This window comes from Microchirus variegatus (assembly GCF_963457635.1).
Source record: "Microchirus variegatus genome assembly, chromosome: 19".
NCBI classification, from domain to species: Eukaryota; Metazoa; Chordata; class Actinopteri; order Pleuronectiformes; family Soleidae; genus Microchirus; species Microchirus variegatus.
Window position 1 is genome coordinate 10,315,508 of NC_139820.1, and position 15,199 is coordinate 10,330,706.

General features: G+C 39.4%; 2 protein-coding genes across 3 annotated transcripts in view; both read left to right on the forward strand.

Moving 5' to 3' along the window:
• sgsh (N-sulfoglucosamine sulfohydrolase (sulfamidase)) overlaps nucleotides 1–8,619 on the forward strand; it is an 8,633-nt gene extending 14 nt beyond the window's left edge. The window contains exons 1-10 of one of the 2 annotated variants that reach the window (XM_083905823.1): nucleotides 1–235; nucleotides 1,780–1,940; nucleotides 3,253–3,358; nucleotides 3,433–3,809; nucleotides 4,508–4,589; nucleotides 5,566–5,769; nucleotides 6,479–6,648; nucleotides 6,997–7,214; nucleotides 8,146–8,331; nucleotides 8,504–8,619. The exon at nucleotides 1–235 is cut by the window's left edge and continues 14 nt beyond it. In XM_083905823.1, coding sequence (XP_083761949.1) covers nucleotides 154–235; nucleotides 1,780–1,940; nucleotides 3,253–3,358; nucleotides 3,433–3,809; nucleotides 4,508–4,589; nucleotides 5,566–5,769; nucleotides 6,479–6,648; nucleotides 6,997–7,214; nucleotides 8,146–8,329 — 1,584 coding nt within the window. In that variant the 5' untranslated portion in view covers nucleotides 1–153 and the 3' untranslated portion in view covers nucleotides 8,330–8,331; nucleotides 8,504–8,619. Of the gene's footprint in view, nucleotides 236–1,779; nucleotides 1,941–3,252; nucleotides 3,359–3,432; nucleotides 3,810–4,507; nucleotides 4,590–5,565; nucleotides 5,770–6,478; nucleotides 6,649–6,996; nucleotides 7,215–8,145; nucleotides 8,390–8,503 lie in introns of those variants that run through there. The other variant, XM_083905822.1, reaches the window with a different exon arrangement.
• Nucleotides 8,620–12,285: 3,666 nt separating this feature from the next.
• Nucleotides 12,286–13,228, forward strand: LOC310941203 (neuropeptide B-like; the record flags this gene model as incomplete). Its single annotated transcript, XM_083906329.1, has 2 exons — nucleotides 12,286–12,549; nucleotides 13,100–13,228. 2 exons carry the CDS (start codon nucleotides 12,286–12,288, stop codon nucleotides 13,226–13,228), a joined length of 393 nt encoding a protein of 130 aa, XP_083762455.1.
• Nucleotides 13,229–15,199: the final 1,971 nt, after the last annotated feature.

Sequence of the window (15,199 nt, forward strand, 5' to 3'; positions counted from 1 at the left end):
GCTGCTGTTGCTAATGTAGCTGCATTTATAGCTCAGCTAGCTTCTGTGGCTGTTTTTACTACGCATTTGTGACACTTTACGTTCACTTTAAATGTCGCGTTCAGTCCTGTGGCTGAGATATTTAAAAAATAGCGTAAAAAGTTAGTCTTCAACATGCTTCTGGAGTTCTTCATTCTGGCGTCATGTTGCGCTGCTGCCGTGGAGGCAAAGAGAAGAAATGTTCTCCTGATAATTGGTGAGTTTTACAGCGTCTCATAACCCTGGAGCCAGTTTATTTTATTTTGTTTTAGTGACTGAAAAAGTCACACACATTGAACTCATCGTCATTGTCATTTTATTTAATTTATGAGGCTAATTCAGGGTTCCTTCGCAGCAAGGAAAAGTATGGAATTTAATTTGAGTAATTGTATGGAAGAGGGGAAAAAAGTATGGAAAAATGTTAGTGTTGTTTCCAGACTATTATCTCACTTTCTAAAGTAAAATGTATTAATATTTACAAGTCAAAACAAAACAAGCTCACTTGTAGACAGGGTATCTGTGGGGTTTTAAAAAGTCTTAAATCCAACCATTTGAATTTAAGGCCTTAAAATGTCCTAAATTTTCTTAAAATCTCATAAAATAAATACAGTTTTGAAAGGTTTCAAAATTATTTAAATAAAGGTATTTAAAGGTGCATTATGTAATAAATCTAAAGCAACTGGCCGTAAAATCCTCCTAATATGTCACAGAGACTCAGGAATAATGTTCATATAACAAACTGAACTCACCAACAACAACAGTACAGACAAAATATTTGCATTAAAAAAAATATTTTGCAGACTGCAAATCATGTTTATGTTTTGAAATCATGTTTTGGCATGTGGCGCCACCTACCGCCATCTACCAATCATTGCAGTCAGTAGAGTCTCAGCTGCCGAGCAACCACCGGCTGCCAGTTACGTCAGAAAACGAAACCTAAAAGACCTCGGTGTTTTGAATTTCAATGTAGTAACCATTTTTGGCCACATTTTTACATATGGCACCTGTAATTTAATTTATGGTAATTCAGGCTAATGTCCAGGTCTGGGTAAGTATGGAAAAGGGGAAACAAGTATGGAAAAATGTTACTGTTGTTTCCAGACTATTATTTCCCTTTCTAAAGTAAAATGTATTAAAATATACAAATCAAAACAAGTTAGTCACACAACATAGCTTACCTGTAGATGAAACTAATCAAGCTGGCTGTAGAATGGCGTCGAGTTACCATGGTTACTGTTACCGACTCTCATTTATTTATTATTTTCCACACATAAGGATTTTAAAACCATTCATTTACATAATAAGCATCTTACAATTGGTATTCAGATGGTTAATATTGACTGAAAAATCCTCAGAGAAGTCTGGAAATTTGAGTCTGGAAAAGTATGGAATTTTGAAATGGAAAATGTGTAGAAACTCTGATTGTTGTATATTGTATATACCTACGTATTAACTGTAATTTTGTTGCATTTAGTTACTTATTTGATTTTAATTATTAACTATTTTGACTGCTGCACAGCAATTTCCCTCGGGATAAATAAAGCTTCTCGACACACAACACTTAATAAAACATCCGACAGCGCTGCTCACTGATATGCAGCAGAGCCGACGACAAACAGATAATTAAAGTAAATGTTAAATGTAATCACCTGACAGTGTAGCATGGTGCCAACCTCTTTCCTTTTTTTTACATCAGCTGTTTACTGTTTAGAACCATAAGGTACAAGGTCTTTACTCGGGTCACCGTTTTCTCTCCTTCAGCTGACGACGCAGGTTTCGAGACCGACGTGTACAACAACTCTGTGGTCCACACGCCGCACCTGCGCTCTCTGGCCCAGCGCAGCCTGGTGTTCAGCAACGCCTTCACATCCGTCAGCAGCTGCTCCCCCAGCAGGTCAACTATCCTCACTGGCCTGCCGCAGGTAACACACACACACACACAAATAAAGAATTATAAAAAATAATAAAAGTACCTGAATAGACTCTGGGATTACTTGCAATAATTTTTTTCCACTTTGACATAAAAACATTTCGGTCAGTCTGTCCTCAAAGCGCACGAAAGCAAAAAGTAGTGTAGTAGCAATTAACAGAATACAAAAAGAGCTCTATCAATGCTATCAAACGTATCAGGCTAAAATGTTTAAAGTTATATTATACAAAATACACCCTGCCGGCGCGCCCCCGAGTCAGACAGCGGGAGTTGAAACCAGCGATATGGTTATGGTCAGATTACGAGCGTTGTAACCAGTGATAGCATCTACAGATCACACCTAAAATGTAAACACTTGTTCCTGGTCCCATTGCGGATATTTCAGCCAAATCCGTCCACGGCTTTTCGAGTTATCTTGCTAACAGACAAACAAACAAACGCCGGCGAAAACATATATAGTACCTCCTGGTGGAGGTAAAAAATGTTTGCCTAGTTGTTGTTTTTTCCTCAATGTGTCTGGTGAGACCACCGTCTCGGCCCTAGCCCCTTTCCTAACCTTAATCATCACAAATTAATACCTTACTAACCCTAATCCTCAAAAAGCCTGTCAAAGTTGTGTGGACCAGCCCAAATGTCCTCACAAAGATAGGTTGTTCCACATTGCCGACTAAAGACAGATTCGCGCAGCAATCCTTTTATTATGATTTATTTCTATTATTTATTGAGCCGTAACAAAGCGCTATCCCTATAACCCTTAACCATAACAAGGTAAAGAAATAAGGTTCTGGCTCATTAGGACCAGGTTTTGGTCTCCATGATGACTACTACAGCTTCAATCCTTGTTCACAGCCTTGTCACCTAAATAAATAAATAAATAAATAAAATGTTTTATTATTAGAGTTGAAACAATTAATCCATTACTAAATTAATCGTCAACTATTGTGATGATTGGTTAATCGGTTTGAAGCTTTTTTTCATGATCAAAAGAAGATTTCTGATTGTTTCAGCTTCTTAAATGTGAATATTTTCTTCGTTTCTTTGCTCCACATAACAAAGAAATCATTAAAACTGAATCATTTTGGTTTGTGGACAAAAACAAAGACATTGGAGAACATCGTCATTTCCAGGTTTGACAAACACTGATCGACATTTTATGGACCAAACGATTAAATCGAGAAAATAATCAACAGATTAATCGATTACGAAAATAATTGTTAGTTGCAGCTGTAATTACTATTATTGCCGGTCCTGACAAGGTCAGTAGTTATGCTCACACACACTTTTGTCCACTTGTGTTTGCTCAGCATCAGAATGGCATGTACGGGCTTCATCAGGGAGTCCATCACTTCAACTCGTTTGACGGAGTACAAAGTCTGCCACTGCTCCTCGGCCAGGCTGACATACACACAGGTTAATAACCGACACACAAATTTATCTTATATCAACACATACACACACTTATTTTTTAACTCTCATTCCTGCAGGAATAATTGGGAAGAAGCACGTCGGCCCCGGGTCTGTATATCCCTTCGATTTCGCTTACACAGAGGAGAACGATTCTGTGCTCCAGGTGGGCAGGAACATCACCCGCATCAAACTCTTGGTCCGCAAGTTTTTCCAGAGCCACAAAGAGGAGGCTGCCGAGCGACGGCAAGAGAAAGAAAAGGCCGAAGAACAAAGCGATGGTAAAAGGGACGAAGAAAGGCCATTTTTCCTCTACGTTGCCTTCCATGACACGCACCGATGTGGACACTCGCAGCCTCAGTATGGAGCTTTCTGCGAGAAGTTTGGCAATGGTGAAATGGGCATGGGGCGAATACCTGACTGGACACCAGAATATTACACACCAGAACAAGTAAAGGTCAGTGACTGAAAATCTGTATTCATAGAATATAGATTTATATTCAGAGAATATATACAAGGGGGTTAACATGCATAAAAACTCTTGAAATCTGGCACAGAGGTAAGGTTGGTGAAAAATGTGATAGTGGAATAGGGCTCTATAGCGCCCCCAGAAGTCAGGTCATTGTCAGAAAAATGTAATCGGATTGAGTTTGTCAGGCTTACGCCAAAGAATTTTTGACGCTAGACAAAGTGGCCAAAATTGAGTTTTAAAATTAAAATTAAAATTAAATTTTGGCTTTTTTTCTATCGCGTCCAAGTCGCACATAGTTGTTCCGATTTTAACCAAACTTGGCACACTTGTTGCTCTCGTGATTCCAAACAAATTTCCAATATACTTCGCCCACCTAGAAGTCGGCCATTTTGGAAAAACCAAAAAGGCTAGTCTACGCATTTGGACAAACTCGTCCTAGCACGTTTGAGCTAGCCGCGTCAAACTCAGTCCATATGTTCTAGACAAGTAAATGATTAAAAGTTGTCGAAGGATTTTCTCTATGTCAAAAGGCGTGGCCTCAGCGCTCCGACAAAGTTGACGTTAAAATGGCCCTTTAAAATCCCGCTTTTTGAAAGCTTTAACGTAAACAGAACTACAGGAGATTTCTGTTGCATGGAGTGAGGTCCCTATTATTAACACCGTCCTTGCCTTGTGTATTTCAGGTTCCTCCTTTTGTGCCAGACACGCCTGCAGCTCGGGCTGACTTGGCCGCGCAGTACACCACAGTCAGCAGGCTGGACCAGGGTGCGTACTACGGCATTAATGAATCCTCATATTTTCTCAGTCTCTGTCAAAAAAGTCGACAAGTCGCTCGACGACGCATTGACACAGAGGAGTAACGCAGCTGTACAATGGGTGACTTTTATTGCAGGTCTCTGTAACATTAACAGTCAATATGAATGCAGGGTGTCCATGGGGTCTTAAAAAGTCACTTAAAGTTGATAAATCAATTTTGAGAAAGAATTACGGCCCTTAAAAAGTAATAACCCTTTAAGGTACTACTCAACTATTTGGTCGACCACACTTTAAGTCACTATATCTCATTGAAAAAAAGCATCAAGGTGAACTCAACCTGAATGAGCCATCTCTACCATTTGGTGTAGTTGTGCAATGCTAAAAAAATACACTAGATGGCACTACTGCGTCCGTGAGCAGTATGCCTTTACAGCATTCCTTCGTCCTTTGATGACGCATATGGGCGGGACTTCAGAAGTTAGGACTATTTTGTTGACATATTATCGTTTCAGAGGAGTTGTTGTACAGAATTATGTAACTTAATGCAACAAAAATAAGTTATAAGGGTCAAATATTTTTTGCAAAACATGCTCTACCAAACAGTTGATCTGTCATTTTGTGGTAAAGGTAGAGAAACTAGTTAATTGGGAGGGGGGGGGGGGTTAATATTGTTAAAATTATAAATTTATTGGTCAAGAAATTGCATTTAATGTGACTTCTCTGAATGTTGTACTTATTATAAACAGATGTCTCAACCGTTTGGTAGAGGACTGTATCTGAAATATTGTAGGGTCTAATTAAAACAAATATGTATTGATTGTGGTTATTGTTACCGTAAGTGAATAAAAAATGCAAATAAATTATTTTTCTTGGTGCTTAAACCTTAAAGGGTTAAAAAAAAGTCTTAATCACGATTTCATGAGGTATTAGTTTCTTGTTTAACACCGAGCTATAACAGTGTAAAAAAATTTTTTAACTACTGCAGGTATTGGGTTAGTTCTCCAGGAGCTCAGGGATGCCGGTTACGAAAACGAGACTTTGGTCGTCTACAGCTCGGACAACGGCATCCCCTTCCCCAACGGCAGAACCAACCTGTACCGCTCCGGGACGGCAGAGCCCATGCTGGTGTCCTCTCCAGAGCACAGGGGGCGATGGGGGGACACCAGCCAGGCCTACGTCAGTCTCTTAGGTAAGAACAAGGAGGCTTCCTGTGTCTACAATGTAGGTTCCCTTTATCAATAGTTATTTCTAGCATGTGATAAGTAATACTTTGTACTTACAAATGTTTTTGTTTTTTTTACTAAAGAAGTCCAAAAACAAGAGAAAAACATTTTTGTAAGATAAATGTTTTCCTTGTCATCCTGTGACCTCTCAGTCTTATCTTTAAAGGTCTTGCAGAGTCTTTTAGGAAGGAGCTATGACGGGTGTATATCTGTCTGATGTGCATTAATCAGATCCGCCACAAGAGGGAGACAGAGGAAGTTATGATGTAAATGGTTGGATAATACAAAACAATAGGAGAGGAAAGGAAATAATGGTGGCTCTTCTTGGTACTGTAGGTATATCTCTGACTTTCTGTCCGAGTTCTGTTCAGAAAAAAGCTATTTGCACAAATCCTGATGCTCCTGTCCTGCTCCCTCTGAGGGCAGGGTTAGACTTAAAAGACCATGGCTAAGATGGAAGGGATATTTGATTGTTTTATCTGCTCTAATTCCATTATGATATAAGTTGGCTTGACTTATGTCTGTAGATTGAAACATTTAAAGTTCTGGGAAAAAACAGGTGATGCATTTAAGAAGAGAGGAAGAAAGACGCCTGTTCATTTTAGTTCTAATTATCCAATTTCCTTCCTAGTTTTTTCCCCTCTTTCTAAACCATGTCTTTATTTTTTTTCCCAGACATCACTCCCACCATCCTGGACTGGTTCTCTGTTCCCTACCCGTCCTACAGCCTCCCGGGCAGCAGCCCCACCGCTCCGGTCCATCTCACCGGCCGCTCTTTACTGCCTGCTCTGGTCACCGAGCCCGGCCACTGGCACACCGTCTACGCCAGCCAGTCTCTCCACGAGGTCTGAGCCCATCCAATAATAGACTGATATTGGCATCACATAAGTACAATGAGATTAGGTGGCTGGAACAAGAATACAAAACTAAAAAAAAATCATTATTTCTCAATTAAAATGTCAAATTATAGTTATTTACTTGCATTCCTGAACATATAAAATAGTGTAAGTGGAATTTCTGACTCAAGCCGACTCAGATTTAATGTAGAAAAAGGTGAAATCAATACAAATTTTAGCTTTAAACAAGTTTAAAAGATTTCTATACATGTCAATGACAGGTGGTCTAATAAAAGTGTTGAATGTGAGAATATAGATGGACGCAAACACTTGAACCTGCTGTCGTTTTGATTCCAGGTGACCATGTACTATCCGACCCGCTCTGTCCACAAGGGGGCATACCACCTTCTCCACAACCTCCACTACCGCATGCCCTTCCCTGTCGACCAGGACCTGTACGTGTCGCCCACCTTCCAGGACCTGCTGAACCGCACCAGGCTGAGTCAGCCCACGCACTGGTTCAAGAGCCTGGAGCAGTATTACCACAGAGAGCGCTGGGAGCTGTACGACTGCAGGTACAGTACTTGTAAAAAGCCGTCAAACACCTATAAATCTTTACATTTAGACAACTTGTTTCCACCTGTTTACATGCGTGTCGTGTTTGTTTACTGCGCTGACATTGGGGCATTGTCATTTCAAAGCTCAATTAAGCTAAAGAGAGAAGGGAATTTAACGCTAAAACGAATAAGAGCCAATTAGCGAATCAACTAGTTTAGTTTAAGTAAACAGATCGTGGACTCGTTTTCATCGATCATTTCATATCGGCTTGTATTTTCTGGACTGTGATACAAACAAACAAAATCCATGATAATAAAAAGAGAATAAGAACTGATTATTCTAATTGTATTTGAATAATTACCATAAAACTGTGATTTTTCATTATCAACAACCGGAGTTTAATGAAACAAGCTACTACTACGAATAATAATAATAATAATTTATATAAATATGGCACTTTTCTTCAGCTGTAGAGACACTTTAGTGTTCATTAATCTACGCTATGTGCTAAGATTCTACTATATTTACGGTATATTCAAAAGTTGGGGCTCACCTATCCAATTTTTTTTGGCGGTTTCCGTTAAAAGTCACACGTTTATTCATCAAAAGAGTTGCAAAATGAATAGAAAATATAGTCAAAACATTTACAATATCAGAAATAATGATTTTTATTCAAAATATAGAACCAGCAAAAGTGTTTTCAAATGGGCCTCTATACACCTATGTACATATTCCATTAAAAACTAGATGTTTGCAGCTAGAACAGTCGTTTACCACATTAACAATGTATAGAGTGTATTTCTGATTCATAAAAAAAAAAAAAAAAAGAGCTTTTTCTTCAAAAATAAGTAACATTTCTAAGTGACCCCAAACTTTTGACCGGTACTGTATATTATACTAATAAAAACTTGTCCGAGTCTGACATTCACAAATGCTTCACCGACACAGGGCAGACCCACAGGAAGTGAGAAACCTGGCGTCGGACCCGTTGCACAGCGCCGTGCTCGAGAGCCTGAGGCAGAGTCTGCAGAAGTGGCAGTGGGACACAGGGGACCCATGGGTCTGTGGACCAGACTATGTCCTGGAGGACAAACTAGAGCCTCACTGCAGACCGCTCTACAACGGACTCTAATGGTGCTTTATTTCCTCCTCCTGACTTTGTTTGTTTTTTTATATTTCTACTTTCATGAATACGAGGATATATATATTTTTTAAATGTTAAGAATTAAAACAACATTTCCAGATGTCGTTTCTGTTCATGTCTCTTGATAATTTCATCATCCTTATCTGTGTCTATACATTTCAGGTATTGCTTCCCCATCATCCAGACCTCCTCATGACTCTTTCATTTCATTTCATTGAAACAAAATCAACCTGACTTTGTTGTTGTTTAAGTGAACAAATACAGAGTCGTAATTGCCCTGGCTGTTGTTCTTACTGATCGAAGCCTCGGGCGCAGTCACGATTCTCCTACTTATTTTTTGTTTGTTTGGTGCTCGATTTCTGATCGTTTCAGCTTCTTAAATGTGAAGATTTTCTTCGTTTCTTTGCAACGAGACAAAGAGCCTTTACGTGAACACTGACCTTTAACTGAGGCCTGCAAGTTCTTTAGACGTCGTTCTGGGTTCTTCTCCGTCAGTAGTTCCTGTAGCCGACCGCTCCTGAGAAGTTTCCCCAATGTTTTCTCCATTTGTGAAGAACGACCCTTTTTGATCACTTCGATTGTTCCCGACTTTCTTCAAATCGTGGCACGATTTTTTTTTGTTTTTGGTGGATCTTCTGGCTTCACTTCACGTTGTCTGACAGGTTCCAGTGAAGTCATCTCTTGATTGAACAGGTCTGGCAGTAATCAGGCCTGGGTGTGGCTTTCTAATGACTTTTTCACATAGGGGCCATGTAGGTTTGGATAGGTTTTTTTTCCTCCTTTAATAAATAAATCCATCAGTTAAAAACTGGATTTTGGAGTTTACTTAATGATCTGAAACATTTAAGTGTGACAACCGTGCAAAGAAATAAAAGATCAGGAATACTTGTTCGCAGTATATGGAGCAAGGTTATCGTAGTTAACGAAAACTTTATTTAATTTTTAACTTTATTTAAATTTAATTTATTTAACTGAAATAAAATAAAAACAAAGCAAAACTAACTAAAACTAAACTGATATGTAGGATTATTAATCCATATTTGGATTATCAATTCAATTTCATCCTTTTCAGTGTCTGCAAGTCAAGGCTTTCTGAAGAACTAAGACTAAAACTGAATAAAAACTAAACTAAAACTACTAAATCATGTGTTGAATTAAGGTTATTATTAACTATAATAACCTTGATATGGAGTAAGAAAATGTGATTATATTTGATATTTTTAATCCGTTATAGTCAATTTGATATCTTGAATTATACGACTAGAAAAGTACTTTCCGCAAGTTTGTTTGTTTTTACCTGGAATTGTTTTGATTCTAACCTCAACCTTCTGCCATGTTTCTTTTGATTGTTATTTTATAGTTTTCTGTTTTTAAATTCTAGATTTTAAAGGTGCCATATGTAAGAATGTGGCCAAAAACAGTTACTACAATCAAATTCAAAATACAGAGGTCTTTTAGGTTTCGACGTAACTGGCAACCGGTGGTTGCTCAGCAGCTGAGACTCTACTGACTGCAATGATTGGTAGACGGCGGTAGGTGGCGCCACATGCCAAAACATGATTTCAAAACATCAACATGATTTGCAGTCTGCAAAATATTTTTTTAATGCAAATATTTTGTCTGTACTGTTGTTGTTGGTGAGTTCAGTTTGTTATATGAACATAATTCCTGAGTCTCTGTGACATATTAGGAGGAGTTTATGGCCAGTTGCTTTAGATTTATTACATAATGCACCTTTAATGTTTTAAATGTATTATTATTATTATTACAAATGTAATGTTCTGTTGTTCTTACTGATCCGCTGACTGAAGCCTTGGTGGAGTCCATGACGCATGACCAGTGAGCTCTGTAAATCAATAAGTGAGTGAGGATTGTATTGATAAAAGCCTGCTTTTCCCCCCTCAGATTCCACTTTGAAGTGAGACAGATTCTTAACCCGTTCATGTAGAAAGATGTTGAAAGTTAACACAATTTGGATCACTCGATTGTTCGCCCATGTTTATCGATGAATTCGTTTGAAGCCGCTAAAGCACTTTGTCCGACTCTTGCTTTGATGCACTTGTTGAACACAGTATTTTATATACATTTGGGGGATTAAGCGAAACGAGTAATCGGCGATGAAGAAGAAGAAGATTAAGGCGACGAAGGAAAACACTTCGTTCGTCACTGAGTGGACAAACCGACCTGCGTCACTGACCGATTCCTGGTCCACTTCTAGAAATCCATTTCACTTTTACCTCGTAAGCGTCAGAGGAATGACATCCCTGTAGATCTCCAGCCCCCTCATACTCCTACAAACACACACACACACACACAGGTTTGTGCAGCTATTCTTGTTAGGACACTGCCGAACACTAACCTTAATCTACCCACAATTCAAAACTGAACCAGTTCCTCAGATATGAGGTCCATATATGAGGTTTTCATGACTTCAGGGGACATTGCATTGACTTACATTCATTTCCTGGAGACTTACTCTAACCTTAACCATAATAACTACTGGCCTAATCCTAATCCTGACCCTAATCCTAACCCTAACCCTAACCCTAATCTTCCCACAATTCAAAACATAACCAGTTCCTCAGATATGAGGTTCTCTCTCATTCGGACCAGGTTTTGGTCTCCATTAGACCGAACTTGTCCTAAAGAGGTAACAAATACAAGTGCACACACACACACACCCACACCCACACCCACACCCACACACCCACACACACCCACACACACACACACACACACACACACACACACACACACACACACACACACACACACACACACACACACACACACACACACACACGTGCCAACCCTAATCCTGACCCTAACCCTAACCTTGACCCCAACCATACCAACACACATGTGAGGTTTTCATGACTTCAGGGGACATTGAATTGACTTACATTCATTTCCTGGAGACTTACTCTAATAATAACCTTAACCCTAACTACTACTGGCCTAATCCTAACCCTAATCCTAACTCTGACCCTTCAACCTAACCTTGAAACATTTCTTCACCTTAAAATATAGTCATTTAAAGTATGGGGATTTGCTTTTTGTCCCCACAAGGAAGACAAGTCCCCATAATGTGACTGTGTAAACAGTTTTAGGTCCCCACAACAGTAGTAATACATGGACAAACACACACAGGTTTGCACAGCTATTCTTCTTAGGACACTGCCTGACCCTAACCTTAATCTTAATCTACCCACAATTCAAAATTTAACCAGTTCCCAAGATAATAGGTTCGGTCTCATTAGGACCAGGTTTTGGTCTCCATGAGACAGAACTAATCCTGACTTGACAAATACAAGTGCACACACATGTCTAACCCTAACCCACTACTGGCCTAATCCTAACCCTGACCCTAACCCTAACCCCAACACCAACCTCAACCTCAACCTCAACCTAACCTTAATCTTAATCTTCCCACAATTCAAAATTTAACCAGTTCCACAGATATGAGGTTCTGTCTTATTAGGACCAGGTTTTGGTCTCCATGAGACAGAACTAGTCGTGACATGGTGAGTGTTTACGCCAGAAGTCCTAAAGAGGTAACAAATACAAGAGCACACACACACACACACACACACACACACACACACACACACACACACACACACACACACACACACACACACACACACACACACACACACACACACACACACACACACACACACCCCTCCCATTCCCCCCACGACGCGCCACGAAATACGGATCGATTGTGATTGGTCTGTTTCCTTCTCCTCCATAAAGACGGGTCATCATCCGCCCACATCACTTTGGATTTAACGAACGCCCTGGCTCACGATAACGGCCGCCACTCAGCCTATAAAAGCAGCGCAAAGTTTGTCCCCAAACATCCAGCAAAGAGCAGAGCAGACGAACAACGAGGCCGTTTTTACTCCGTGCGTAAAAAAGTGTCCAGACGCGTTCCAAGCATGGAGAGGTCCGTCAGATTCGCAGTGGTGTGCGTCGGAGTGTCTCTGATAATCTCATGCCACCCAGTCGAAGCCTGGTACAAGCAGTCGGCCGGGCCCAGTTACTACTCGGTGGGTCGCGCCTCCGGTTTGCTGTCCGGCATCAGGAGGTCGCCGTACGTGCGCAGGTCCGAGACTGGAGAGACGCTGATGGACAGCGGGGAGACGACGGGTAACAACGTGATCTCAGAGACCAACAAGCAGATCTCGCTCCTCAAAAGCATGGTGAGTACAATGAGGACACTGCAACTCTGTTTGTCATTGTGTGTGTGTGTGTGTGTGTGTGTGTGTGTGTTTGTTGTTTTCCACTGCGTAAAACAGGCGCGTGCCGATTAAAAATAAGTTTTCATATGAAGTAAACATTAGATATTACACAGGCAGTAGATTTGACCACTTTTGACTGTCGTGAAGGCGAATTTTCACGCACAATTGTGATCCAAATGGGTTGACAACTCGTGCGTAAAAGCGCAAAGCAAGCGACCAGTGGTGCGGGTCAGAGCGCAGTAATCATTGTTATGGATTTGAATGCGCAAAACGCACGAAAGAGAGGGAATGGTATTGGATTTATTCACACGATCCCAAATTATTTTAGCCGTTAATTTTGCAAATAGATGATGAGTTAGTAAGGTAAATGTTAGGAGACATATTGGACGATAATATGATGGTTTAAAAAGTTTACAGTATAAGCGCAAATCTCATTTATTTACTAAATAAAACCGTTTTTATAGACATTTTGAGCATGACTTCTCTGACCACATGTCCTCACCTGCTGCAGGCCATCTGCGTGAAGGACGTCTCTCCAAACCTGAAGAGCTGTGAGCTCCTGTTGGACGGTACAGGCACCTTCCAGTGCAAGGCGGACGTCTTCCTCACCCTGGACTCCCTGGACTGCCTGTCCGCGTAAGAGAGAGAAAGAAAGGGCTCATCCTCCACCGATCCCCGGGAGCCGATTCTGTGGAAAACGATACAGCACGATGAAGGAGTGGATGGATGGATGGAAGGATGGATGGATGAGGAGGTTTTGGCTGATGGCGCAGAGGGAACATTTTTTGATTATTCTCGATAATGGAACTGCTGCAGACTCATTTAAAAACATTTCATATTTTTTCCTTCTTCTCTGCTTTGGTTTCTTTGACAACAAAAAATGTAAAAGAAAAAAGATAAAAGAAAAAAAAACCCAACAACTTGTTGGACAGAAGTTCTCCAATTGTATTCCTATCTAAACCCCCCTGATGTGTGTCCACTGCTGTCCAGAAAAGTCCTGGAAATTACTTTCATTTATTTTATTTATTAATATGAACAAACACTGAAAACCTGCTGTGTGGCTTACATTTGTCTTAAAAAGCTCAAACAATGGGGTTCATAATATATATATATATATATATATATGTACAATATATGTGTGCATGGAGTGCAAGTACAACCAAGATTGGTTAATTTTATCCGCTTACATTTGTCTTAAAAAGCTAAACCAATGGGGTGTATACATACATATATATATACATACACATATAGATGTATACATATATATACACATATATACATACACATATATGTATAGATAGGTTTATATCTATACATACATATGCATACATTTTTGTGTATATATACATATAAACACGCATACATACATATGTATACATATATACATATTTATGTGTATATATAAAAATATATATATACACAAACATATATACATATGTGTATATATATAGATATATACACGCATACATATGTATACATATATACACATACATGTATACATATATACACATATATACATACATACTTATGTATAGATATGTTTATATCTATACATATATACACATATACATACATATATGTGTATATATACATATATACACGCATACATACATATGTATACATATTTATGTGTATATATAAATATATATATATACACACATATATATACATTACATAGCCGAGGAAGAGTGAACGCAAACCTGGTGCTTTTACTGCCATAAACGCCTCATTTAGGAGGGTGTGATGCACGCAGCGGAGGCACAGTGATGGATGAGCCAGAAAAGGCACAACAGGCATGCACGAGTGAACCAAACAGACAAACAGTAAATCCTCACCCCCCTCTGTGTCCTCTCTGCCCACAGGGAAATAAATGACATATACTCACCGGGCCACTTTGTTAGGTGGACCTGTTCAAATAAATATGGAGTTAACCAATCACATGGCATCAACTCATTGTATTTCGCCGCGATCAAAACGACCTGCTGAAGTCAAAACAGGGGAAACAGCACAGATTTCAGAATTTCAGAAAGTGTTGATCAACTGGGATTTGAACACACGGTGATCTCTAAGGTTTACAGAACACAAAAGTTTGCGGAAGAGCATCTTTGAAGAAGATGGCGACCACACTATGTGCCACATTGATGTGTGTCCTGTGTGTAATATGCACTATCGTTCAAAAATTGGGGGTCACTTAGAAATGTCCTTATTTTTGAAGGAAAATCACTTTTTTTTTCAATGAATATAACATTAAATGAATCAGAAATACACTCTATACATTGTTAATGTGGTAAACGACTATTCTAGCTGGTTTTTAATGGAATATGTACATAGGTGTATGGAGGCCCATTTCCAGCAACCATCTCTCCAGTGTTCTAATGGTACATTGTGTTTGCTAATCGCATAAGAAGGCTATTGGATGATTAGAAAACCCTTGTGTGATTATGTTAGCACAGCTGAAAACAGTTTTGCTGGTTCTTTGACGAAAGGGCAAAATCATTATTTCTAATCTTGTCAATGTCTTGACTATATTTTCTATTAATTTTGCAACTCTTTTGATGAATAAAAGTGTGACTTTTAATAGAAAAAAAAAATTCTATAGGTGACCCCAAAC